We start from the raw sequence: 26,575 nt of genomic DNA, 5'->3' as shown, positions 1-26,575 counted from the left end.
GCCTTCTCTAAGCGGTTTACAGAGTCAGCATGTTGCCTCCAACAACCTGGGTCCTCATTTTATCAACCTTGGAAGGATGGAAGCAGAGGTGGGTTTTGGCAGGTTCTGGCCAGTTCCGGAGAACCGGTATCAGAAATTTTTAGTAGTTCGGAGAACCGGTAGTAAAAATTCTGACTGGCCCCGCCCCCATCTATTCTCTGCCTCCCAAGTCCCAGCTGATCAGGAGGAAATTGGGATTTTGCAGTAACCTTCCCCTGGAGTGGGGTGGGAATGGAGATTTTACAGTATCCTTCCCCAGCCACACCCACACAGCCATGCCATGCCCACCAAGCCACACCCACAGAAACGGAAGTAAAAATTTTTGAAACCCACCACTGGATGAAAGGCTGAGTTAACCTTGAGCCTGGTGAGATTCGATCTGCCAAACTCCTGGCAGCCGATGATCAGCAGATGTACCCTGCAGTACTGCATTCTAACCAGTGCGCCACCATGTAGATAGTTATTGCCACAGGTGCCCACTCTGTATTTTTCTAAAGCAGTCTTTTTCAGCTTTCTTAGTGATTTCAGAATTGGGGACTTCAGCTCCATGAATTCCAGGCTTTAAAATTATCTAGATTGGGAGTGGGGAATTATGGCCCCTCTATGGCTTGTAGACCTCATGGCTGGTTCAGAAATTCTGGGAGTTGAAGTCCACAAGTCATAAAAGGGTCAATAGTTCCCCATCCTTTATCTCAGTGCCTTTCCTTAACTGCCAGTAAGGCTGGTCTTGTAATAATTCACATCATCTTCTACAGTACTGTCATCTATCATCATTGCCTCAGTATAACCCTATTTTTATTATTGTAGTATCAGCACAACTGTAGTTGGATGTTGCCAGAAGATGCTATAAATAACTAGTGAGGGTCCTGCCTAAATACGGCATCGGTCACTTTCCTCAGCTTGCAAGAAATGAGCCAATTTGTGTATGTGTGTGTGAAGTGTAAAAATTCTCTTTCTCTCCCTCTTGCCCAATCATACTACCAGTATTCTTTGTAGATTAAGAGGACAAAACCAGACGCTAATCTGTCAGATCTTGTTAGCTCTATTAGTAGTGTATTTATCTGTATGTACTTAATGTCACAATGCAATGCAATTTCTCTTTACAGCTTTATATGTTAGAATCATAACCAAACTACTTAATCAAGAGTCTTGAATCCTGTTACTGAAAACACTCTCCTCTCCCTTTTCTTCTTTCCTTAGATGCAATAAAGAAAGAAAAATTAGTCAAGCTGTGTCAGAATTCAGACCTGTCACTGGTTGTGAGGTGCATGGAACATGCCCTAATGAGCAAGCATCCAAAGGCTTATTACACCGTAGGCACAGATGCTAAATTCTTATGGATTCCTCTCTCAAAGTTGCCCACCTGTATCCAGGACTACATGCTCATGAAGAACAAAGTTAAACTATTTAATCCAAACTCAGAATAAGATCTCCTCCTTTGTTTCCTTGGCATTTCCAAGGGAACCCCAACCTGTTGGCTCAGGACAAAAACTGACTAATCGGTAACCATAGTTTGTTACCCAGTAACAAAGTACCAATTCACATACAGGCTTCAAAAGCTGTGCTTGATTAAATAATGAAGATAAATACTCCAATGTTCAGGCAAATAAGCATCCAATAGCGTGGACCATCCCATTTCTTGCTGACATTAAGACAATAATACGGTCTATATTGTCTGATGGTTGTTAAATGAACTAGCATTTGCTGACAAAAGCAAATCCATCAGTCAAAACTTGGAAAACTCTGCTATCGCAGGACAGTGAAATAATTGTGTGTTTTAAGAGCTCATTAGAAGAAAAATAGAGCACAAAGGCAGTTAAAAGTACTATGTGCTCTGCAAAAAATTGGTGATTTGCAAGAGTGCTACAGAAGCAAAACAAAATTCTTGTTCACCCTTTATATGTGAGTGTGTGTGTGACGGAGGGAGGGAGGAAGAGGGAGAGCAATTCACATAGTGGCAGTTTAAGCTCTTTGCAGAGGATTGAATTCTCGGATTATTGGAATTTGCCCAGAGGTCAAGAGACTAACCCAAGGAACAATTGAAAGTTATACAGGTAGTCCTTGACTTACAACCACAAAATTTCTGTTGTTAAGTGAGACATTTGTTAAGTGAGTTTTGACCCATTTGATGACCTTTCTTGACACGGTTCTTAAGTGAATCACTGCCGTTGTTGAGTTAGTGACCTAGTTGTTTGGTGAATTTGGTTTCCCCATTGACCTAGCTTGACGGAAGGTGGCCAAAGGTGATCCCATAAGAATAGGACACAGCAGCTGTCATAACTATAGATCAGTTGCCAGGCATCTGGATTTTGATCACAGCAAGTGGTAACTGTGAAAAATGGTGATAAGTCACTTTTTTCAGTGCTGTTGTAACTTTGAACAGTCACTAAATCAACTGTTGTAAATCAAGGACTACCTGTAATGCCCATGAACATGTAAGGGAATGCCTCTCTTTAGTGAGGAATTTTTTCCTTCAAATGTCTGAAGACTGAGAAATCTTGCTTCCTATGTGTCCATCCCTCTCTCGGTTCAGCCTTCATGGTTAGGACCGTCTGTCTCCCTGCTGTCCTGGTTCAGATGAAGCATCTTCTAAGATGTTAGGAAGCCGTTCAGTTGTTTCATGCTGGCTTGATTCAGCCTCATGCCTTTTATAAAACAGAAACTGGATATTGATGCCAGGCGTTCCAGATTACAGGCCTACTGGCTGAAGTTGTTGGGAATAGGAAGTTCAGCGGCATCCCACAATGGGTGAACTCAGAGCCACGACTGAACTCATGCCGAAAAATCTCAAGTTTCATCTAACATCTTTCCAGTTAAGGGGTCAGAGACACAATGTCCATTGGCATGGGCAATAACAGATTTTGCAAACAATTAGGTGTGCTGCAGAGCCCCTTCCTATGATGCAGTCATTGCATATATCTAACAAGCAAATGAAGGGACACGGAGCAATGAAGGGACTCAGCGGCTCAGTGGCTAAGACATTGAGCTTGTCGATCGAAAGGTTGGCAGTTCAGCGGTTCGAATCCCTAGTGCTGTGTAATGGGATGAGCTCCTGTTACTTGTCCCAGCTTTTACCAACCTAGCAGTTCAAAAGCACATAAAAAATGCAAGTAGAAAAAATAGGGACCACCTCTGGTGGAAGGTGCGCCTTTGGCGTTTAGTCATGCCGGCCATATGACCCTGGAGAAGTCTTCAGACAGCTCTGGCTCTTTGGCTTTGAAACCGAGATGAGCACCGCCCCCTAGAGTTGGAAATGACTAGCACATATGTGCAAGGGGAACCTTTACTTTTACCTTTAACAAGCAAAAATGACTTGAATTTGCTTTGCGCTCTTGGGCTGCGAAAGCAAGGAAATTCTGGTCAGGCTTCTTTGAATTAAGAACAGTCAAAGTAGTTTTGTGGCTCAATGAAGATAGGGACTGCATTTATCTATTACCCCAAACTAGACTGTGATTTATTTTTAATTTAACATGTGATGTGATCTTAACTAGTTGTAGCGTGTTCAAAAGATTGGGGGGTAAAATAAGCCGTGATTTAGCATTTCATATTTCTTGAATCCCTTCTGGAAGCATTGCAAACACATCACAACAGCAGTAACCAAAGCTTGCTGCATCACTCTGTGAATCACAATGTTACAGCCATTGGAATCATATTGTCCCTAAATAAGAGCTGGATAAGGCCTACTTCTGTGGGATGGCCTACTCCTGAAAGCAAGGGAGATACCATCATTCTTGCCATTTGGCTCTCCCGGTGAGTTTTAACAAAGTTAATTTTTCTTTTATACAAGGATACTCTTGACTCATGCTTCAATGTGGTCAATGAAAGGCGGTCAGTTGATAGTGCTCAACAGATAGATGGACCAACATCCTGAATCTAACACAGCTATCATATTTCTTATGTGGAAAGTGAATAAGGGGATATGATAGAACAATTTGCAGCTTGAATTGTCCATTTATCTTTCCTATCCACCTAATAAGAATATCCATCAGAAGAACAAATTATAGCATGCCATGGGGACATGCTACTTAGAACCTTTTCTTGAATTTAACTGGTTGATCAAAGATACTTGGGTTTATGAGTGGTGCAGTGGCCTAGAGGTGGAGCTCTCACCTCACAATCGGGAGGCTGTGAGTTCGATCCTAGGTAGCAGCAGATATTTCTGTCTCTGGGCACAATGAGTATTATATAGTATTTATAATACTAACTGCTGCGAACTCTGCATTGGCGACAGGAAGGGCAGCCAGCCAGTGAACATTCAGTTGCCCCAACTCCACCCTGATGTAAGGGATTATGGGGCTATTAAATGACAAGATCAAAGGTACATGGGTTCAGAAGTGGTGAAATTCCACAGAGGTCATTCTGCGCCTTGCACCTAGTCACCTTTTAGAACTCCAGAGCAGGGGTCTTCAACCTTGGCAACCTTAAGACTTGTGGACTTCAACTCCCAGAATTCCTCAGCTTTTAAAAGCATTTTCTGAGAGTTGAAGTCCACAAGTCTTAAAGTTGCCAAGGTTGGAGACCCCTGCTCCAGAAAGTATTGAAGAGCTGAGTTTTAATTTGCACAAGATAGCTGAAGGAGACGTATGAAGTTCTGGAGAAGGATAGGATCCTGAGGAAAGAAGAGCCTTTCTTCATCTCCACCTTAGTTCTGGGGAAGGCGGCCATATTGTCATGGTGCATGTAATTGCACCGACATGTCCTTAAAATATTGTATGTGATTTTCAGGCACGATTCATTTATTGTGTATACTGTGTCATACGCATTTCAGTAGTGTTTGTTACCTGTTGTATTTATTGTTAGCATTTGATCAAAGAGCAATAACCATTCTTGGTGAGTATGCCTTTACTTCCCATGTGTTGCCCTGAATCTAGGATCATTTCAGACTTGATATCCAGAATGCGTTTCAAATGTGACAGGCTGAGGGTGGGACCAATAAGAAGAGGCTGACTTGCTTACCTTACTATTGAGAGTCAGTTTGGTGTAGTGGTTAAAACATTAAGCTAGAAACCAGGAGACTGTGAGTTCTAGTCCCACCTTGGACGCAAAGGCCCCTGGGTGACCATGGGCCAAGTAACTTCTCAGCCCTAGGAAGGAGTAATGACAAGCCACTTTTGAAAAACCTTGTGAAGAAAACTGCAGGGATCTGTCCAGGTAGCATCCAAGAATCAGACATGATTGAACAAAAGAAAGCAAACTCTTGCTGTTAATATTTCTAAATCTGTAGGGCAAAGGCACTGAATCTGTGCTATATTTATTTCTCAGTTATTTTTCCACTTAATAGATTGTTCACTTTGTTTGTTTCCGTTGCTATTTCTGATATTTTGGAAGTTAATGATGGAATCCTTTTTATTACATAACCTTATGTTGCTATTGAGTTTGTATTTTAATTTGTTTGTATTTTGTTTTCTGGTTTCCTTGTTTCTAATTGTTCCTATTTATGGTTGCCATTAGTTCTCATTGATTTTGAGACATTTCAATTTTTGTATCTGTGAGTTGGACACAGGAGTCAAAATGTTTCAAATAAATATGCCCTTTTTGCCAAAGATACCATCTTACATATATTTACAAGACATTTACAGGACGTTTTTGATGATCATGCATAGGACAAAACATGATTTAAGAGAACAACTGTAATTGTGTGCGAGGAGGTCTTTCTATACTCACATTGTATGTACATCTAAAGTCTTATGAAAGAAATGTTTTTATTTTAACTGTGAGATTATCTTCTGTACATTTCTAAAATTATTTGGGTGCGATAACTGTCTTTCAAGTAATACTTTTTAAAACTATGTCCCAATTACAAGCCTTGCAATATATGGTAGCCCCTAGCCAAATCTGACTGATCTTATAAAGTTATAAAGGGTTCAATTTGGCTAATACTTTTATGGAAAATCAGTCCCAGAAATCCTAGTGCTGAAAAATAGACTGGGAAAATGAAGAAGAAAAAACATCCTAGAAAAAGGCAATGGCAAATCAATTTGCTTTTGTTGCCAAGAAAATGATCTGTATCAGTGGGTTGGGTTGCTACTGGCTCACCCCGGTTCGGGGAGCTGGTAGCGGTAATGGTGAGGTGAGAGCAAACCAGTTTGCTCCGACCGTAAGCTGGGTTCTCCTGCCCACCCCTGTGCTATACTTACTTATATTCGTTCATTTTTAGCCCAGCTGTTAAGTGCAGCAGAGTGGGTTGCCGTGCCTCAGCTGTTCTTAAATGCCACGCGCTTGTGCGGAGCACAAGTTTGGTGCAAAGTGCATGCGCAATGCGCTTGCGCAAAGTGAACCAGTGGTAACACCGGTTGAAACCCACCACCAATCTGTATAGAGCTATGTAGCTACCAGTTATCACATTTGGCTTGAGGAAATCTTAGCAAATACAAGTCCATGTACTAGTGTGGTTGAATTATTTGTAAGAATTAGTGGAGGAATTCCATTCATTGCTGTAATTTAAAGATCAGATAAGGAGGTTGGTTTTATAAATTGAATACATGTAGACAAAAAGTATTGATGTATCTACTACAGTTTGATCCACATCCAAAAAGTATTGACACACACATTGGAATATGTTCATTGAGATTCATGTCCTAAACGGCTAAAATAGTGAATTTTTGCACTTTCTGAAGACCAGTTCTTACTTTCAGAGTAAGAGTTTCTCAAACTTGTTCGGCTGCAAGTTAAGGAAGTGGTTATAAACTGTGGTTAAAATATGCTTCATCATGCATGAACAAAACCTCAGTTTGGCTTATCTGAAGCTTCTGTTACCTTATCTTGTTATTAGACACTCCTATCTGAACTCTGTTTCTGCTTGCTCTCTGTCCAACCCGGTGGTTCATAAAAAAAATGCCTAAGTCATTTGAGCTACATTACTCACATTGAGTTTAAAATAATTTTACTGATGATTTTTTAAACATAATACTGACACTGTTTAATTAAAGTGAAATATTAGTTGGAATGGAATGGACTGATAAATCTAGGGTAGATAGATATAGGTGCTAAATGTGGGTTACACCTTTTCAACATGCCAAAGCAACAAGTGAAGATGAAATCAATGTATCTTCTCATCTATTTTACACACCCAGTTAATTCCGTCATTCTTACACTCCCTTTCCTGAACTGGGGCCAAAATTAAAAATCCTGGAAGAAGGAAATGAAAGGTTTATGGATATTAGATTATTGTACTATCGATGACTATACTGTGACTACTTCTGTAATTGATATGAAACTCTGACAATCGATTTAATCATAGAGGAAGCTATCAAGAGAATGACTTTCGTTTTGAAGTTGGATCAGGAAATGGCTTACAATTGTAATGAGTTATTTGTTGCTTGAAATAAGCAATAGAGTGAAAATGGGGTTACTATGAATGTAAACCAAAACAGATTCGGGGGAAATTCAATAATTCATTGGAAAGGAGAATCGGAAGCTATAAACAGAATTTATGGTACAGAAAAAAAATTAGGAAAAATTGCATTATGTTCATTTATTAACTAAAGCGTTTAGATACTATTAAAAATAATTGCAAGCAATCAGATAAACTACAGCATCAGTTTTCCATAGCTTAAAATGTTAATTAATCACACAATCTAGCAGACAAATACTGTATATTCTCTTTATACATCACACATTGTTTTCTAGTTGGTCATATTCTTTCTTTCATAATCACATTCTAGATAATGTGAACAAATTTTATGACTATTAAAATATATTTCTGAAAAGGATGAACGTGCTGAGATCTTACAAATTAAGTATGAGACATGATCTACAAAGAGAATAATTTTAACTCTATGATAGTTATGTGTAATTACTTTTCCAGAAGATGGAGTTAAGAAGTGACCTGCAAAAGAACACACGATATTAATAAATCTATATCAATCTTCCCTAAAAATCCAAATATCCATAAACATTCCTATGCCAGGAATATATTCTTCTCTCTTGTTAGAAATAATAGAATCCTTCTTTGTAGTTATGATGATGAAAGAGTTTTTTACCGTGAATTAGCAAGACAACTTTGGACTGGTTTGGCAATTTTGTCTCAGCCAGTTGGAAGAGGTATGAAGTAACCATAACGTTATTTTACAACCTTTGTGCTATTGGTTAATTTGCCCAGCCGTAAAGAACTTAAGTCCTAACCCCTTTCAGTTTAGTGAAAATAACAACTTTTCTTTATCTTTAAAGTATGTAATTGAGGAAGCATATAAAGTAGTATATTTACTGGATGGCCTACAGATAAGGAAAAATATAGAGAGGGACAGAATGAGCTTCCGTAACATGTTTTAACACTTTATGATAAACCAGTTCAAATTGCATTCGTTATATGCACAAGCAAACACTGTGGAGTTTGTTTGCTACTTTTTGGGGTGGGGGGTGTTTCAGAAATTGATCCTGCAGCTGGATGGTAATGCCCTTTTCATGATAAGTAACTCAGATGTCTCTTTTTGGTATTCCATTACCTTGTCTAAGTAGCAGAGTAGTATCTTGTATAACAGCTGGCGTATTATTACATTCACCGTTGTAAAGTCTTAAGTTTTAAGAGCTCCAGCCAATAAACCTGATCTACAGTAGTGATAATTCACCCTGAGCTCCTACCAGATGTAGGAACCTCCCCATAAATCTATACACAGGTGAAACTCTCTTTAATCACAGCAAATCAAAAGATGGGAAACTGTAATCTTTAAGAGAAGGCAAGAGAAAGTAAAAGATGTGCTACAGCTCACATGTATGATATGGAAAAACCGGCTGATGTCAGACTGATCAGCGAGACAAAATTAACCCTAAGTTGGGTAGCTATCAGAATATATTTCTACATCCTTGGTAATCTGCAAAGTTTTCTCACTCTCTGTATGATCTCTTTGCCAAAAACCATACTGTTGAAAATACAAAAGGATTGACCAGGAATGATTTATTTATCTGGAAGAAGGACTACCAGATATCTGAAAAGGCAGAAGACACAGAAAATTGGAAAGGAAGACAAATGGAGGGAAAGAAAGACATAGTAAATGTTTAATTGTCTTGGCATCCGCAGCAAAAGTTACAGTGAAAAACTAAAGGCCTACACCTAAAAGACTGTTTTTTCAGTGGTAGGAAATTTGTTAGAGCTTATTAAGAAGCAAAAGGAGTCTTCAAAGTGTAACTGACTAAGTCTTGCTTAGTTGATTGGTACCCTGATTGGCAGGAAGGTGCCAGTCAACTAATTATTGGTAGTCTTTACTTAACTAGATAATTGGGACCAGAATTTCTGTTGCTAAGTGATGTAGTCATAAAACATGACATCAGGTGACTCTGCTGCTTAGTGCCAGAAGTTCCCACACTCCCTGGGTATCTTTTTTAAGCGAGGACTTCACATTGGATCGTGACATCTGATCTTCTGCCAGCTTCCAAAACTTGAATTTCCTTGTGGGAATCTGGCATAGAAAGTTACAAATCACAATCATGTGACCATAAGACTCTGCAACAGTCAGAAATCTGGCCCACTTGCCAAGAACCCAAGTCGGGATCATGTGACCACGAGGACATTCTGACTACCTGAACTTTGAGGACCAGTCGTAACTACCACACGTTTAGTGGTGCCAAATAGTACAAATAGTTGCTGAATGAGTGGTTGTTTAAATGAGGAGAGTAAGGTCAAAGAGCTGAACTTATTAATTTGTCTTAGCACTTTTTAGGGAAGCGCAGCATCTCAGAGAAAGGTTGCTCAGGAAGTGATATTCAAAAAGCCAGACAATATTTGATCATTAAGGCTGTACCTGCCAGTCAGAAGATATGAAAGTAAAAAGGAGAACATATTTTTCTTTTGCCAGATGTGTGGTAACCCTATAAATTCGAGCTAGTTCTGGCATTCAAAAGAGGCCTTACATGTTATAATATGTTTCTTCTCTGTCAGCCTCTTTGATTAATTTTGCATTTCAGTCTAGAGCAGAGGTGTCAAACTCAAGGCCTGCATGCTGGATCCAGCCCACAGGGTGCTTGGGATCTCGCCCAAGGTCTGTCCTGGGAACAGCAAAGGTCTGGCCCATGGTGCCTCTTCCAGCAAAAATGCAGCTTGAGAGGGCATTTTTCCACCAGCAAAAACAGAGCTTGGTGGGTCTCTGTTTTCGCTGGCAGAGGGCTGCAGGAGGCCATCGTGGCTGAAAAGAGAGCTCGGGAACCCGTTTTTGCTGGCAGAGCAGGTGCCCCCTGACATGAGTGGCATCAAGCTAGCTACACCCAACCTGGCCACACCTATCCCAGTCCCCAAGGTCAAACACAATCCTGATGTGGCCTTCAATGAAATCGAGTTTGACACCACTGGTCTAGAGCATGGGTGTCGAACTCGATCATGTCATGTGACGTATAGTGACATATCATGATGTTTTCTGCCTTCATGGAGGAGGGTGCTCAGACTGCTAAGACAGTCTGTTATTAACACAGCTGCCTGCAATTACTGCAGGTTCAAGCCCCACCAGGCCCAAGGTTGACTCAGCCTTCCATCCTTTATAAGGTAGGTAAAATGAGGACCCAGATTGTTGGGGGCAATAAGTTGACTTTGTATATAAATCTACAAATGGATGAAGACTATTGCTTAACACATTGTAAGCCGCCCTGAGTCTTCGGAGAAGGGCGGGATATAAATGCAAATAAAAAACAAACAAACTGAAGTTTATCTGTTTATTAAAAGTGGCAAGTAATACATTTTTACTTTCTAATTTAGGACAATTAATAAATAATTACAATATTAATATTAATATTAATAATAACAAAGTAATGACCAGAATAATGGCAATTAAATCAGATACATTTTGCCAGAAAGTTTAGCGATATCATCACATCAGGGGAAAAATATAACTTATTAAGCCATTAAATGATTTAATGTCTGCAACTGAGCCCAAGAAAGCATAAAAAGTAAGCCATAGAATGAATGAAATTGGTTAAGGGAAGAGACCTGGGGCACTTCCACACTTTGTGCCATGTAATAATATTTCATGCCCTTTTGTGCCTTTCATCTGACCTTAATTATAATATAAAGCCCTCAGTGCAACTTAAAGAAAGTATTCTATATTTCTAATGTTACGGAACTGGTGACAAATGTTGACTTTTCAAGAACCGCATTCTGCAAATTCGGTGCTACGCTCTAACCCTTGCAACATCAGCTCTAACTTCTGCTTCAGCGATTTCTGCTCTTACTTAAACATCTGTGGGGTGGTTTTTAGTTCTTTTGCATACTGAATTCTGAGGAAATTTATTTGCTATCTCTGGGACAGCAAGCTGCCCTCTTCTTTCAGAGAATGAAGGCTATTGCAAAACCCCCACACAGAGTAATAGTATACAATTTCACTCATTTAAAAATACAGTTAAAATTTAATGCTGTTAGAGGTGTGGAGGGAGAATGTTCTGCTCATTATGCTAAATGTGGCCCTCAAACTCTCCTAAAGCCTAAACTTGAGACCGACACCAAAATGAACACAAAGAAAACAGCACCATGAAATTTTGGGGAAGTTGGATTTTTTGTAACAATCTACAACTAAAAGGTTCTTCACATACACACCTTCTCTGGACTCTGCGTTCACCTCCCCAAGAAAGGACCATCCCAAAATTTGAGAACTCTGGTTTACAGGATGGGGTCTTCCAGAGAATTCTGAAATTATCCTTCCTTCCATTTTGTAGTAAGAGGATATCAACATTCAAACACACACACTTGGGAGCTGTATGTGTCAGTTAGCATCTGTTGAAAGTAAACTTGAGCAATAGTACAAGATGTTTCCAAAAAAAAAAAAACCTTGTGTCATAGTATGATATTTTAGTTAGTTTCTTTATGAAGCTGGCATGATTGGAGAGGTGACAGTTCTGATCTTACAGTGCTCAAGAGCAATTCCTCATTGGGAAGCAGATTTATCTGCTTTTTAAAAAAATGATCCATAAAATATCTCAATAAATATGTACTGGAAAGGCAAGTAGTTCAGCTGTAGGCTACACTTTGTGCTAATTGCAATTAGTGTAGCCTACGGCTGAATATACACAGCTGTAGATATATGTATGTATATATATGTATACTATTGTATATATACATATACACACATATACATAAACATATACATATGCACACACTCACACGCATACATGTCATATTAATACACTCCTTCACTGCTAATTTGTAAAATGAGATGAAGGTAATATTTATTTGACTAGCATTGGGCTAGAGCAGAGATGTCAAACACAAGGCCTGTGGGCCAGATCTGGTCTGCAATGTGGTTGGATCCAGCTTGCTGGGTCGTCCTGGAAAATGTAAGGGGCCATCCCATGTTGCTTCGGCCCGGTCTACCCATTGTGAAGAGGAAATATCAGGCCAGCATGGCTTTGGCCCGGTCTACCCAATGCAAAGAGGAAACATGCCAGCAGTTTGGAGAGTGGCATCAAACTGGCCATGCCCATCCAGTTGGCTCCACCTACCCAGCCGACCATGCCCGCCCGGCCCCCTGAGGTCAACCACAGCCTTGATGCAGCCCTCAGTGAAATTGAGTTTGACATCCCTGAGCTAAAGTCTTTAGTGATTGTGATTTAGACAACAGATCTCCTGATGTTTCTGGCTGGTATCTTCAAAGGTAAGGTAGTCTACTGAACAGACTACAACGCACTGAACAGGGACTGTCTGGGTTCCTATATTTAGCTGAGCTGGATTCCAATAGGTGCACTGAAACGAGATTTAGTCAAAAGGAAGAGTGTGTGTAGGATTGAAAACTATCCACAGTACTATGGATGGGGGGGTACATGTTCTTTCTGTAATATTTTTCTGTTCTTAAATCAGTTCTATTCCATTTAGGATCCACTGAGCTAACTGCCGCCTATCTGACATCATAAAAGTTGCACCAAGCTTAATTAGGACCACCTGATCTGGTTTGTCACAATTCAAACGTGTGTGTGAGAGAGAATTCTTTAATTCTTTGCAACTTCCTAGACAGGTAGGGTTGGTTGGAGTTGATTTCTCATTGCCTTTTTCCTAGGAAGGAGACAGAGTGACCAATCCAAAACCACCTAACTGGCTTTGTATCTAGGGTGGAACTAGAGCTCACACTCTCCTGGTTTTTAGCCTGGTGCCTGAATCCTCACACTAAAGAGGCTCTAAAATATTCCTAGACAGGTCAACAAAGAAGTCAGGTTTTCTGTATGACCACGCTGCCCTCTAGTGGTCTTTGTGATGGAATGGCCCTAACTTAAGGTCATGGCTTATCTGGAGCATCCTAAGTGGAGTTTCACTTTTCTTTTTACCATTTAAACATTTTATTGGTAAGTAGAATAAATAGAAAATATAATGAAGTAAAACAAGAATATAACATTGCTAATATAATAAAATAAGAATATACAAACCAGAGATTGAGTGACATTTGAAGAAATTAAAGACATAATCATAAAATAATATAGAATTAGCTCAGTCCTTTGACATATTATTAAATCTAGCCATATGGAGAACTATAGGTCCATAGTTTTAATACACTATATTATTTCAGTACAATGACATTTATATTCAGTAAATACTTAGATTCTGCTATTTAGATGCCTTTGAGTAATAAATATATGCCATCAATAATTAATTGCAGTTTTGGATATTAATGTTAGAACATTATGATTATTTAACCTTTTGTTCAAATTATATATAACACTGGAAATGAATGAGAAAATAGAGGATGAGCACATATCAAAGTACTTGTTTTATAATAAGGGTTTCTCTCTTACACTAAATTACTTTATATTAAAATCTCAATTGTGTTTATTACTTGGTGTGTGTGTGTGGGTGGGTGTGGGTGTTTGTATGGATATATATGTGTTTTTATACATGTTGATAAAGGAAGACTAAATGACAAAAGAAAAGATGTTGATAAAATTGAAATACTGACAATAAAATTAAAAAGACCAAAATAAAATAAAATAAAACTTTGAAAGGCTAGGTGGGCTCTAGTGAGCCTTCTTCAGTGGTGGCTAGATTTGCTGGATGCTGTGAGTTGTCCAATTCCGAAATGCTTCCCAGCTTTTGTGCTACGGTTTACAAGCCTATTGTCAGCACTCACCTTGTGATCAACCAGAAAAATGAGGGGAAGCTCCCAAGCAAAGGCAGACCAACCTTAATCCAAGAAGTAATATGTGGTCTCTATAGCTAGAAGCCCTGGAGAAAACTTTTCTTCCCTTCCCAATCAGTATAAGGAAGGCTACATCAGCTGGGCCTTTCTGAAAAGTGGCTGGGTTCAGTGGTTGCACTGGAAATTAGTGTTAAAGATTAACAGAGTTGGAAGGTACCTTGTAAGTCATCTAGTCCAACCCCCACTCACACCCACACCCCTGGCCCAAGCAGACCCAACACCATTTCTGACAGATGGCAATCCAGTCTCTTCTTGAAAGCTTCCAGGGATGAAGCTCTCACAACTTCTGAAGGCAAGCTGTTTCATTGGTTGATTGTTCTCATTGTCAGAAAATTTCTCCTTATTTCCAGGTTGAATCTCTCCCTGTTCAGTTTCCATTCATTTTTCCTTGTCTGGCCTTCAGGTGCCTTGGAAAATAATTTGACCTCCTTCCTCTCTGTGGCAGCCCCTCAAATATTGGAAGGCTGCTATCATGTCACCCCTGGTCCTTCTCTTCACTAGACTAGCCATGCCCAGTTCCTTCAACCGTTCGCCGTAGGTTTTAGCCTCCAGTCCCCTAATCATCTTGGTTGCTCTTCTCTGCACTTTTTCTAGAGTCTCCACATCTTTTTTATAGTGTGGTGACAAAACTGGATGTGTGGTGTTACCATTCTTATCATTTTAATGTGGGACAATTTAAAGGCAACGACTGATAATTCTAATCTTGTCAGCTTGCCTAATTGTGTTGCTTATTTGGAGTCTCTTTACTTATTGGCCCGGTCTTTCTGAATGGGTACAAAACCTCCACTCCAAAAGACCAGCCTCTTCAAGCTTCTGCTTGAGGTCCCAAAGGTGCTTTTTCAAGAGGGAACTGGACTTTATGGTGTGTGTTTTTTAGGATGTTTCACTTGTCATCCAAGAGGCCTCTTGAAAAAGCACCTTTTGGACAACCATGACCTGGATGACTGAGAATCTCCATAGACTTCTGCTTGAGGCTGTTTTCCCACGGCAGAAAGTCTGGGGCTGCTTTCTGCCTTTAAGAACATGTTTCTCCATTTCTCCTTTTGGGGAATTATAATATTCTGCCTCTTTTGACATTCCCCAAAATATTTCATTCTCTAGGAGGGGGAGCTTCCCACAAGAGCTGGGCAAAAGTTTTAACTACCTTTCAAAGTGCCCAAAAGACAGATGACTGGCACAGTAGACAGACAGCTACTGATCTGTCCCTTGGGCTGCTCATGAGCATGTGTCTCGCGTTCTTCTGAAAGACAGCTGTATCTGTTAATTTTGACTTTTGAGTGAAAGTGCTCCAGTGTATCAGAGACCTCAGGGTAAAAAAGTCAAGATAGAGGCTGTTATAGTGCAATTGAAGCTCCACCTGGTTTTTGTGTCTGACTCTCTGTCTTTGGGGGGATCATAAAAATTGAAATTAACCTGTTTCCTTGGGACCTTGGCACCCAGGAACATCAAATACATCTGGAATCAGAAATAAATCATCTTTGGAGGACACAGGAAGAGCTCTCCATGAAAAAACATACTAGTAGCTGAAGGGTAATGCAGTCTGTTATTAACACAGCTGCCTGCAATTACAATTACTGCAGGTTCGAGTCCCACCAGGCCCAAGGTTGACTCAGCCTTCCATCCTTTATAAGGTAGGTAAAATGAGGACCCAGATTGTTGTGGGGGCGGGGGGCAATACAAGTTGACTTTGTATATAATATACAAATGGATGAGACTATTGCCTTACACAATGTAAGCCGCCCTGAGTCTTTGGAGAAGGGCGGGATATAAATTCAAAAAAAAGGCGGGGGGGGCTCAACAGCTTTTGAGAGATGGAAGTGGCCTTTGAGAGGGCCTCTTAAGAGAGAAGGCCTTTGGCCTGGCAGGATCAGTGTTTTTTGACCCTGGAACTTGAAGATATGTGGACTTCAGCTTCCAGAATTCCACAGCCAGCATGCTGCCTATGGTTACTAAATGAACTGTTGTAAGTTGAGAGCTACCTGTATGTTTCTCCCCCCACCCCGCTTTTCCCTAGAAGGCTGTGCTGAGAGAGGGACTGTCCTAGGGCCACCCAGTCAGCTTGGAGGTTGGTCTAGAAACCGAGATACAAAGGCAGCGGTGGGTTGCACATATTCTTACGCGCTTTCCACACATGCACTTTGCTCCAGCATGCACCTTCCCTGCATGTGCCTGGCCTCAAAGACATGACTAAGTAGGACATCTTTACATTGGGGCAGGTGAGTCTACCGGTTCACCCGAACCGGTCCGAACCGGCTGAATGTCACCTTTGTACAAAGGCGACAACCCCTTGCTTTAACCATTACCTCACATCAGTTCTCAATTTTAGTCTATACTGCTAACAAAATAAGAGAAATAACTTCCACCGAAGACTCTACAGTTGAAGAAAATTGAGCATTTATTTAAGTTTATTGGCCAATTCCAGTGAAGCATAGAAAACTGAACTTAAATTGGACTTAAGAAGAGGCTGCTTTTTCACAGTAGATATTGATTGGGACTTGATTTTTTGTTTTTTGTTTTTAAAAGGGAAGGCAATATGTAAAGGGAGTTCAAGCAGTTAATTTGAGGAGCTGTTTGGGACTGTTTCCTATTTGCAAGTGAACATAGCAACGTTAGAAAATCTATTCAGTGCGAAAGAAATGCATTGGCCATCATTGGGTTTTTATGATATCGTTATGTAGTTCTGCTTGTAAACTATATGATGCTTGATATGATGAAACCGCTCTGTGATTTCCTGACCGGGAGTTATTTTTGCAGGCAGATTCGGTTTTTTTTTTATTTTGATTGGCACTGAAATGGAAGATTATGTAACAGCAGCCAGGAACAGCCAGGAACTAGAAAACAAATTCAGCAGGTTACCATATGATGCCTTTTATCTTCTTTTAAACTTTCCTTTCGTGTCCTAAGAATGTATAAATTTCAGCCTTGGTGCCAATTCAAAATTGAAACAAAATGTGTTCCTAAAAAAAAAAAATCACTACCAGCCAGGAAACATTTGGCTGCATATTATAAATTGAAAGATATATCAAATTGAAGTTGTATCATCTATTAAGATTTATTTCTGAGGCTCCAAAATCGAACCTCATTTAGTGAGAACATCCAAAATCTGATGTGATACATGGATTTTTTTGGATTTTTTTTATTTTTTCATTTATATCCCGCCCTTCTCCGAAGACTCAGGGCGGCTTACACTATAGTCTTCAGCAATAGTCTTCATCCATTTGTATATTATATACAAAGTCAACTTTTATTGCCCCCAACAAACTGGATCCTCATTTTACCTACCTTATAAAGGATGGAAAGCTGAGTCAACCTTGGGCCTGGTGGGACTTGAACCTGGAGTAATTGCAAGCAGCTGCTGTTAATAACAGACTGTCTTAGCAGTCTGAGCCACCAGAGGATATGGTGCGCCCCCCCGAAAAAAAGGGCTTTGCAAGGGCAGAAAGACACAGAAACCTAGTGAATGACGACTACTTTTAATTTCTTTTCCCTTCCTTTAATTTCTTTTTGTAATTAATTTTTAATCATTTCCCAGCTACTAAAAATCTATTTAGCAAATAAAAATTTACCAAGTAAATTGAATTTGTTAAGCATATCCATTAAAAATATGTTCTTTGGCTAACTGCCAACTCCAATTTCAATGATTTTTATCTTTGCTTTTATTTGTTGTTTTTTTAAAAATCGTATTTACCGGTTTGCATGTTGTATATGGATGGGACGCGGTGGCTCAGTGTGTAAAACACTGAGCATGTTGATTGAAAGGTCGGCAGTTCAGCAGTTCGAATCCTTAGTGTCGCATAGCTGGGTGAGCTCCCATTATTTGTCCCAGCTTCTGCCAACCTAGCAGTTCAAAAGCACATAAAAAATGCAAGTAGACAAATAGGGACCATCTTTGGTGGAAAGGTAACAGTGTTCCGTGCGCCTTTGGTGTTTAGTCATGCCGGCCACATGACCACGGAGAGGTCTTCTGACAGTGCTGGCTCTCCAGCTTCGAAATGGAGATGAGCACCACCTCCTAGAGTCAGAAATGACTAGCACATATGTTTGAGGGGAACCTTTACCTTTACCTATGTAGTTTTACCAGTGCTCTTATGCTGTGATGTTTTACGTTTTTCCACAGGCCACTTTACAGCTTCTGAACCACAGCGCTATATTTTTTCTCACACTCTGATAACCTGTATAATTTGTCAAACAGGAAGCCAAAAATCTCATTGTCTATTGTTTCTCTATCCTTTGTAAAGGTGTTACTTCCCATTATAAGCCAAGTGAATAGAGAAGAGAGAAAAGCAACTTGGAGCAGTATCATTGCATAATTTCAGAGAAGAGTGAAAAAAGTCCTTTGAATTCAAGGACTGAAGCATCATTCACTTGCCAGAGTCTATTTCCTACTTCAGGATGTCTCTGGAATCCTGATTCTAATCAAATTAAGAAAAAGTCAGGAACTGATAAAATACTTTAGATTTATTCAGCAGCAGCATATTCCAGTTTTCTTTTTCTAATCACAGTACCCATCAAGGCAACAAAAACATAAAAACAGGGATAGCATTTCACTTTGAAAATTAATATATATTCAAAGAGCAGAAGTTTCATACATTATAAATTTATTAGCCTGGACTTCTACATTAATAGTTAGACCAGGAATATAAAACAAAACAGCAGGTTAAACATTCCTGCAGCAGCACACAGATTTTCCGCAAAGGGATGAAATTATGCCTCCTAAAACAGTTCTTTAATCAAGTGTTTTGGATACCCAGTTACTATCGGTTTAATAAAATGTGAAAGACAGACTTCAGTCTAGAATGGAATTATTTCACTGATAATCAGGAGGTTCTCCAATCAAAAGGCAAACGTTTAATACAAAATAAAGTTTGTGCCATTTTGTTTTGTTTTGTTTTGTTCCTTGGAACAATTAGCTGTCATCTTCTATATGATATAAAAAAGGGCCATTTTTTTTCATATAAAACAGAGAAATGCACAGTAACACCAGTGCATATTTAGCAGAGTCTGCCTATAAATATAGTTCCAAAAGTCTTGGCAATTCAGTAGATGGTCACTATGCTCTCCTCTACATTATTTAGTATAATTATATTATATAGAGGATTTATCCCTAGTGATACGATTTTAGAATATTGACATCAACAACCTGATAATCTTTTAGAAATTTACAAATGTACAGCATATTTATAATATTACTTTCAGAGTGTCAGTGCAAAGATATACATATAGTACACTGTGATAATTACTCATAAAAATAGGCATTGGCGTGTGTAAAAAAAAGAAGAAGAAGAGAAAAAGAAGAGAACAATGAGGCATGGTTTGACACATGTTTCCATCTAAGGCTAAAAATATTTCCTCACAGAAATATGAACCATTTTTCTTCCTTCTGTTTACCAAAAAACGTATGTGCAAATGGTTGTGTCTAGAGATTCCCTAACTGAATTGGTTATACAATAGAATCCTCTTTAACTAGATTGACAGTGTCTTTAAATGAATCTTCAGTCGCTGAATAGGCTAACGGTGAGTCTCTTTTCAAAATAATCTTCTGAGGCAGTGATGGAGAGGAGGAAGGGGCACTTTCAGCTTCTCCTTGCTGTTCTTTCTCCATCTGAAATATTATATAAAGAAATAGAGTAGAGCTATCAGTGTTTATTACTCTTTTAATGTGGTCAGTTAGCCACACAATACTTGCTCGTGTTTGTGCAGCTATTGCATTCAACTCATTTTAATTTCTGCATGAGAGATATTCAACCATTATTATTATTGTTGTTGTTACTTTAACAACATAACGTAAATGCGATATAAACACTTTAGAGCATAAATGAAGTGGGGAATTTCTGCAGAAGGCACAAGATTGTGATAAAAATGTTGCAAACAAAGGGACTTTGTGGGGGAAAAAATGGGGTCAATGGGAAAGCTGAATATCAGAACCAAAAGGAAGAATCTAGGCTGCCAAAGAGGTAATACGAATATTGACATCTCTGTTCTCGTTAAGCGAAAGAATTTGCTGAATGTTACCAAACTCCAATTATATAAAAAGCAGCTGGACAAGGCCCGAGAGATCCAACTTGGCCAATATCAGGAAAGACTTTTGAGTCCATAGGTGAACCAAAACTTTGACCTCTTTAAAAAAAAACACCTCATCATACAGAGCTCCATGAATAATTCTCTGTAAATATCAACAAAAAGCATCTATAATAAATAATAGTTTCTCTATTTTTGCCTTTGAATCAAACTTGGCTCCTGATGACTACAGAGACAAAGTTCGTGAAGTTTTCTAGGCAATATTTTTGAAAGTGGTTTACTATTGCCTTCTTCCTTGGTTGACAAACAATGATTGATCCAAAGCCACCCAGTTGCCTAATTCAGGACTACAACTCGGGTTTCCCTGCTCTTATTCAAGTGCCTTAACTACACGAACAAACTAGTTCTCCTTTCATACATTAGGTAGAATTAAATCCCTGAGTTAGTCTCATGCTTGGAATATTCAATATTCTGCTCAATAATGCAGAACTGATTATTCTGGCCAATTTGGGGCCTGGGGAATGGTATAGACAACTAAATAAAACTGTACCATGGCTCTATGCATGGCAATTCTGGCCATAACAGCAGCTTTTATTTCCAGAATTAAATGTAATATGTCCCCCTACTCTAATAGAGGGCAAGGCAAAAGAGAGAGAGAGAGATGTGTTCCTGAAATAGAACAAAAATGACACCAATTCCAGGAGTCGCCTTAGGGAATTCTTCTCTCATTTTCTTCAAAAACAACAACAACAACAAACAGAGAAACTTGTAACACAGGAAGGAGAAAGAATATGGGAAAAAGACAAAAAAAAACACCTCTCCTTTTCTTATTTCACTTTTGTATACATTGCTCAATGACATTTCTCCTTATCGAGGACAGAATATTGTGAGGCATCAACAATTTAAACATTAATATTGTTTTGCTAAGTAGGAATTTGAAACTTACCTCTGAATAGATGGGATTTTCAAAGTTAGTACTTTGTTTCATTTTTCTTTTAAAGAAGCTCCATTTTGATTCCTGAAATATTTTTTTAAAAAAACCGCGTGAAATTAATAATTGACTTGGTACTGATAAATCAGTAATTTGCAACTGATTTTTAAATTTTCTTTCTTTTTTCTTGGAAGATAGGGAACTTATTCATTCATATCCTTAGCTCACGGGTGAAATGCTCCCGGTTTGGACTGGATTGCCCAATCTGGTAGTGATGGCAGCGGGTGGTTTGGAGAACCAGAAGCAAAAATCCCTCCCCCCCCAATGCCCAGCTGAGCCGTGCGATCATCAGAGGTTGTTTACTTTTAAAAGCATTTTTTTCTTTGGCCGAAAAAATGCTTTTAAAAGTTTTTTTAAAAAGCCTCTGATGATCACACGGCTCAACAGGTATCGTCAGAACCTTTAAAAAGCATTTTTTTCTACAACCTCTTTGGCTGAAGAGGTTGTAGAAAAAATTCTTTTAAAAGTTAAAAAAAAAAGTTGGCCACACCCACCCACTCATATTACCCCCCCAAGCCACGCCCACAGAACCGATAGTAACAAATTTTACATTTCACCCCTGCCTTAGATATTTTGAGTAAGATCAGGCTCAGTATTGTGAAAGCCAGAGGGCAAGAAAGGATACAGGGAGAAATAATCAGACCAAAAAGATGCATGTATTTAAAACAGAGCACCTTTGTTTGTCTATAAGTAAAAAAAAACAAAAAAACCCACACCATGTATTGAAATGATATTCATCATTTGGAAAATGTGCATATTCTTGATATGGACATAGTAAGATACAAAATCTTTTATCTGAGGAAACTACAGGTAGTCCTTGACTTATAACCACCATTGAGCCCAAACATTCTGTTGCTGAGACATTTGTTAAGTGAGTTTTACCCCATTTTATGATCTTTCTTGCCACAATTTGCTCCTAAGCAAGATAGTTATTGAATAGTATGACTTTTCTTGCCACACTTGTTAAGCGAACCACTGCCATTGCTAAGTTAGTAACATGGTTGTTAAGTGAACCTGGTTTCCCCATTGACTTTGCTTGTCAGAAGGTTGCAAAAGTTGATCACATGACCCTGGGACACTGCAACCGTCATAAGTACTAGTCAGTTGCCAAGTGTCTGAATTTTGATCATGTGACCACGCTGCAATGGTTATAATGTGAAAAAAAAAATATCCTAAGAAGTCACTTTTTTCAGTGCCGTCGTAACTCCCTCCTCCCATTCTTCCCATCCGATTCTGCCACACTTTGTACCCTCACTTTCTGTTACCTGGATTGTTTCTGTACTTGCCGAAGGCTGAGCTGTATCAGCAGATACAGGTGTAGCGTATACCGGATTCTCAAAGTTTTCGTTTCCTTCACTGCTGGAAGCAGTTACCTGTTGTCAAAGATAATTTTGATGGGACTGAAGAAGAGGCCAACTTCAGAATGCTTAAAAGGAAAGGGGAATGGGGAAATGACATGTAAATGGATACTAGGGTAGGGCTGGGCGGGGGGGAGATTTTAAAAAATCCTCTTACCACTGTTGGAGATGCTATGATCACATTGTCAGCTCTCGTGTCTTTTGTTGCGTACATAGGATTCTCAAATGTAATTGGCTGCTTCCCAGTTTCCAAAGCAAAATTCTCATTCTGAAAACAACAGCTATATAGATTAGTCAAAGGTTGACTAATTTGTAATTTTTTTTAACACAACGCATAATAAAATACACAGAAAAAGAAATACTGTGGGCAAGAGGAAGAATGCAAGAGGTTACATAGATTAACCTTTCAGCTTTCCTTTTTTAAATGATAGATTCTTTTGGCATACACTCAGTGTAGCAGGCACTTTGCCATTATTAAATAAAATTAGGCAAGATTATCAAATCAAATCACTGCTCCTGAGTAACTGCAAACTAACCGTTCCATAAATCATTGGTTAGGAAAAATAAATAAATGTTTTTCTTCCTCAGCCACAGAAACATACCTTGCTGGAGGAAGCAAGGTCTTATAAAAATGAAGAATTGGCAATAAAAGAGCCAAAGCAATTTCATTTCAATAGGTACCTCACCAGACTTCAAAGTAATTGGCAAATGAACCAGAAATGTAAAACTGTTTAGGTCTCATGGCAGAGAAAGGGTTATGTTAGGGGTATAGAAATGGGCAAGGGAGTTCAATTAGGACCTTCTTTTCTGCTCAATGAGGAACCAACTAGCCAGGAGTATCAAACTCGATCCCGTTGCGAGCTTCATAAGGAGTTTGTTTGCCCTTGTGGGGTGGGTAGCCTGGTCATCACGGCCAACTAAGTGGGCGTGGCTGGGACCAGTTCCTTGCTATCTCCAGGACGGCCCTGAAGGCCAACTCTGCAACCTATTGCGGGCTGGATCCGGCTCGCAGGCCACATGTTTGACACGTCTGAACTAGACAGTAAATAGCACAGGGTGCACATCCAGCCTCTGATGGACTTGGGAAACTAGATGCCTTCTATTGGCAAGGAGACTGAAGATACCATTTAAATATGAGCTCCCTTGATGAGATGTCATGGTAACTGAAGCACTGTTAACAACTCTAATGAGAAAGACCAAAGAGGAATTAGTGTTGCCACTACCAAGACCAAGCCTTTGTTTTGAAGGTTCACAAGACTGAGTAAGACTGATATTTCTTCTTTAATAGCAAGGAAAGAAATGTGGGAGACCACAAGGCATGAAGCCATATGTGTGTGATCAAAATTTTGAGTTGGTCTGGGTTCCCCTTGCATTGAAAAAACAGTACCGCAGCCCAAGGATCTTTGAGTTTCTTTGGCAGATGGCAAAAATTACACACTTAGAATTTTGAGAAACATTATAAGCACTCTCACAAAATGCTGCCACATTAGAAGGCCAATTGGAAAACCATTTATTAGAAAGTGAGCTTTTATAGGGGCTGAGACTAGAGGCTCTCACCTCCTAAGAGGCAAGATTTAAGAGAGATTAAAGAAGATTTTTTTAAAAAAAATAGTCTTACCATTTGCATTGCTCTGTCAATAGAAGATTCAGCTCCAAAACCAGCTACATTAATGTCCATTGATACATCAGCCCCAGGTCGGAAAGTTACTCCATTGCCATTTTCCGTGGATTTTACAAGACTACTTAAACTTCAAAGATAAATTTATTTTTAAGAGAAGGGAGACATTTTAAGACAAGTTTTAATATATATTGTTAATATATTATACTGTTAATTTACTGTATCGTTCTTTGAAGCAGTTACAGAAACAGTTGTCCATCAAATGCAAAAATTAAAACTGATATATATATATATATATATATATATATATATATTGTTTTAACATATATTGTTAATATATTATATTATTATATTATGTATTATCTATTTATTATACTGTTAATTTACTGTATCGTTCTTTGAAGCAGTTACCTGTTGTCAAAGATAGTTTTGATGGGACTGAAGAAGAGGCCAACTTCAGAATGCCACTGGTCACACATCCGTTGCAGATGGCAAAATTACACACTTAGAATTTTGAGAAACATTATAAGCACTCTCACAAAATGCTGCCACATTAGAAGGCCAATTGGAAAACCATTTATTAGAAAGTGAGCTTTTATAGGGCTGAGACTAGAGGCTCTCACCTCCTAAGAGGCAAGATTTAAGAGAGATTAAAGAAGATTTTTAAAAGAACAGGCATCATATTCAAAAGCCTCCATTGAAGCCTTAGCTGAGATGATCTCTGCTCTTAGTCAACTGGGTATAAAGAATGATTGAATTAGCTGTATATAAAGGTAAATGCTACTAAATATTTCTACCATTGTGCCTCACCAAATGCATATTGAACTGTTGGTAAAAAATAATAATAGTGCACATTCCTAGTGTATGGAATGCTCCTTATGGAAATGTTCCTTAGACAGATCCTTAGTTCCCCTGAGGATATGTCATTTTCCATGGATTTTACAAGACTAACTTAAACTTCAAAGACAAATTTATTTTTAAGAGAAGGAAGACATTTTAATATATATATTGTTTTAACATATATTGTTAATATATTATATTATTATATTATGTATTATCTATTTATTATACTGTCCCTCCCACAAGCAAGTTTGAATAAAAATGCCAAGACAAATAAGACTGTGCTAGATTGAAGAAATAAATAGGCTAGCCCAAAATACTCTAAAGAAGAACCATTCAAGGGTAGCTAGTTGGCAGTCAGTTTTTGATGAAGACTTCAGTAAGAGCAATTCAAGCAAGTATCTCTTAAGCAAGAGTATGTGTTGTGAGCTTACAGTTCACAAAAGAAAAGACCACAACTCGCAGTAGAGTGCACTCTCCTTTGCTACAAGAATGGGGAACAAGTGACTCTCTGGATTTTCTTGGATTACTACCTTCATTCCCCCCGCCTCACCACTGGTCACAAAGCTGTCAAAGCTGCAGGATTCCATGTTATCCATCCTTACTTTAGAAGAACAGCTAATTTCAACTCATATGTACTTTGACCTGAATATTATGGGGCATTCTTCTGAATTAGTATGTACTGGGTTGCACTGCAAAGCATTTGAAAGAGGGGAGAGGGAGAGGGAGAGGGAGAGAGAGAGAAAATGTGTGTGTTTCCTGAGCCACTGCGGTCCAGAGGTTTTCGACACGCAGAATCGTTGGCGAGCCAACGCCGGCCAGTCGGTGCCGTGGCAGACTCTACAGACCGTATTGAAAGCCCATTATGCACCAACGCCGTCCAAGTATGTGCAGTGCAATTCAGGAGCGTAGGCAGCAAGAGGCGAGTCCATCAGCGTATACATGGCAGCCCTGAGGAAAGCCACGAACCATTGCGAGTTCCGAGACTTGGAAGAGGCATTGCTGGAGCAACTCATTCGTGGGGTCAGGGACATCCGTTTGCGGCGGCTGCTGTCCAAAAGCAACCTAACGCTGGCAAACGCCTTGGATGAAGCCAGGGCTCATGAGATGTCTACCCAAGCGGCGGAAACCCTACAAAAGCAGGTCGCACCAACGGCTGGTGCGAAATCAACCCGGTCCACAATGAAGAGGTCCAGGCCGAGTCGGACGGTGAGGAGGAGGAAGGAGTCTTCCACACGGGAGGCGGAGAAAGAAGACCGGGGTGACTGCGCGAGTTGTGGAGGCAACACCAACGACAACAATGCAAATTTAAGGATGCGACTTGTCGGTGCGAAAGGAAGGGCACATAGCACAGGTCTGTCGAGCACCCCAACCTTCCGCCAAAATTCAAACTGACCAACCAGGCGCTGGGAGCGGCGGGCGGCCCGTGATTGGTCAATTCAAAAAGGCGCAGTTGAATCAGACTGTCGTGAGAGTGGGTCACGCATCAACACGCCTAGAAAAAAAATCTTTACAAACAAGATTGAGGGGTGCCGTGCCGATTGGAGGTGGACACGGCTCAGCGATCACGATCATGTCCTGGGACACTCTCGTGAAAGCCTTACCCGCCATC

At 39.5% G+C, this 26,575-nt stretch overlaps 2 protein-coding genes across 3 annotated transcripts in view; one reads left to right on the top strand and one right to left on the bottom strand.

Annotated features, from left to right (window-relative positions):
* DHRS9 (dehydrogenase/reductase 9) overlaps positions 1 to 5,584 on the top strand; it is a 32,453-nt gene extending 26,869 nt beyond the window's left edge. For both annotated transcript variants that reach the window (XM_058191132.1, XM_058191126.1), the window contains exon 6: positions 1,240 to 5,584. In XM_058191132.1, the coding sequence (XP_058047115.1) occupies positions 1,240 to 1,466 (227 nt within the window). In that variant the 3' untranslated portion in view covers positions 1,467 to 5,584. The remainder of the gene's footprint in view (positions 1 to 1,239) is intronic.
* A 13,015-nt stretch (positions 5,585 to 18,599) lies between these two features.
* On the bottom strand, positions 18,600 to 24,404 carry LOC131202280 (low-density lipoprotein receptor-related protein 2-like). The gene is made up of 5 exons (XM_058191113.1): positions 24,124 to 24,404; positions 22,663 to 22,773; positions 22,413 to 22,520; positions 21,103 to 21,174; positions 18,600 to 19,740 (listed from the first exon to the last, which is right to left on the bottom strand). Exons 1-5 carry the CDS (start codon positions 24,181 to 24,183, stop codon positions 19,579 to 19,581), a joined length of 513 nt encoding a protein of 170 aa, XP_058047096.1. The 5' UTR covers positions 24,184 to 24,404; the 3' UTR covers positions 18,600 to 19,578.
* Positions 24,405 to 26,575: the final 2,171 nt, after the last annotated feature.

Source organism: Ahaetulla prasina, chromosome 1 (genome assembly GCF_028640845.1).
Source record: "Ahaetulla prasina isolate Xishuangbanna chromosome 1, ASM2864084v1, whole genome shotgun sequence".
Classification (NCBI taxonomy): Eukaryota; Metazoa; Chordata; class Lepidosauria; order Squamata; family Colubridae; genus Ahaetulla; species Ahaetulla prasina.
This window is presented reverse-complemented; position numbering and strand designations above follow the sequence as displayed.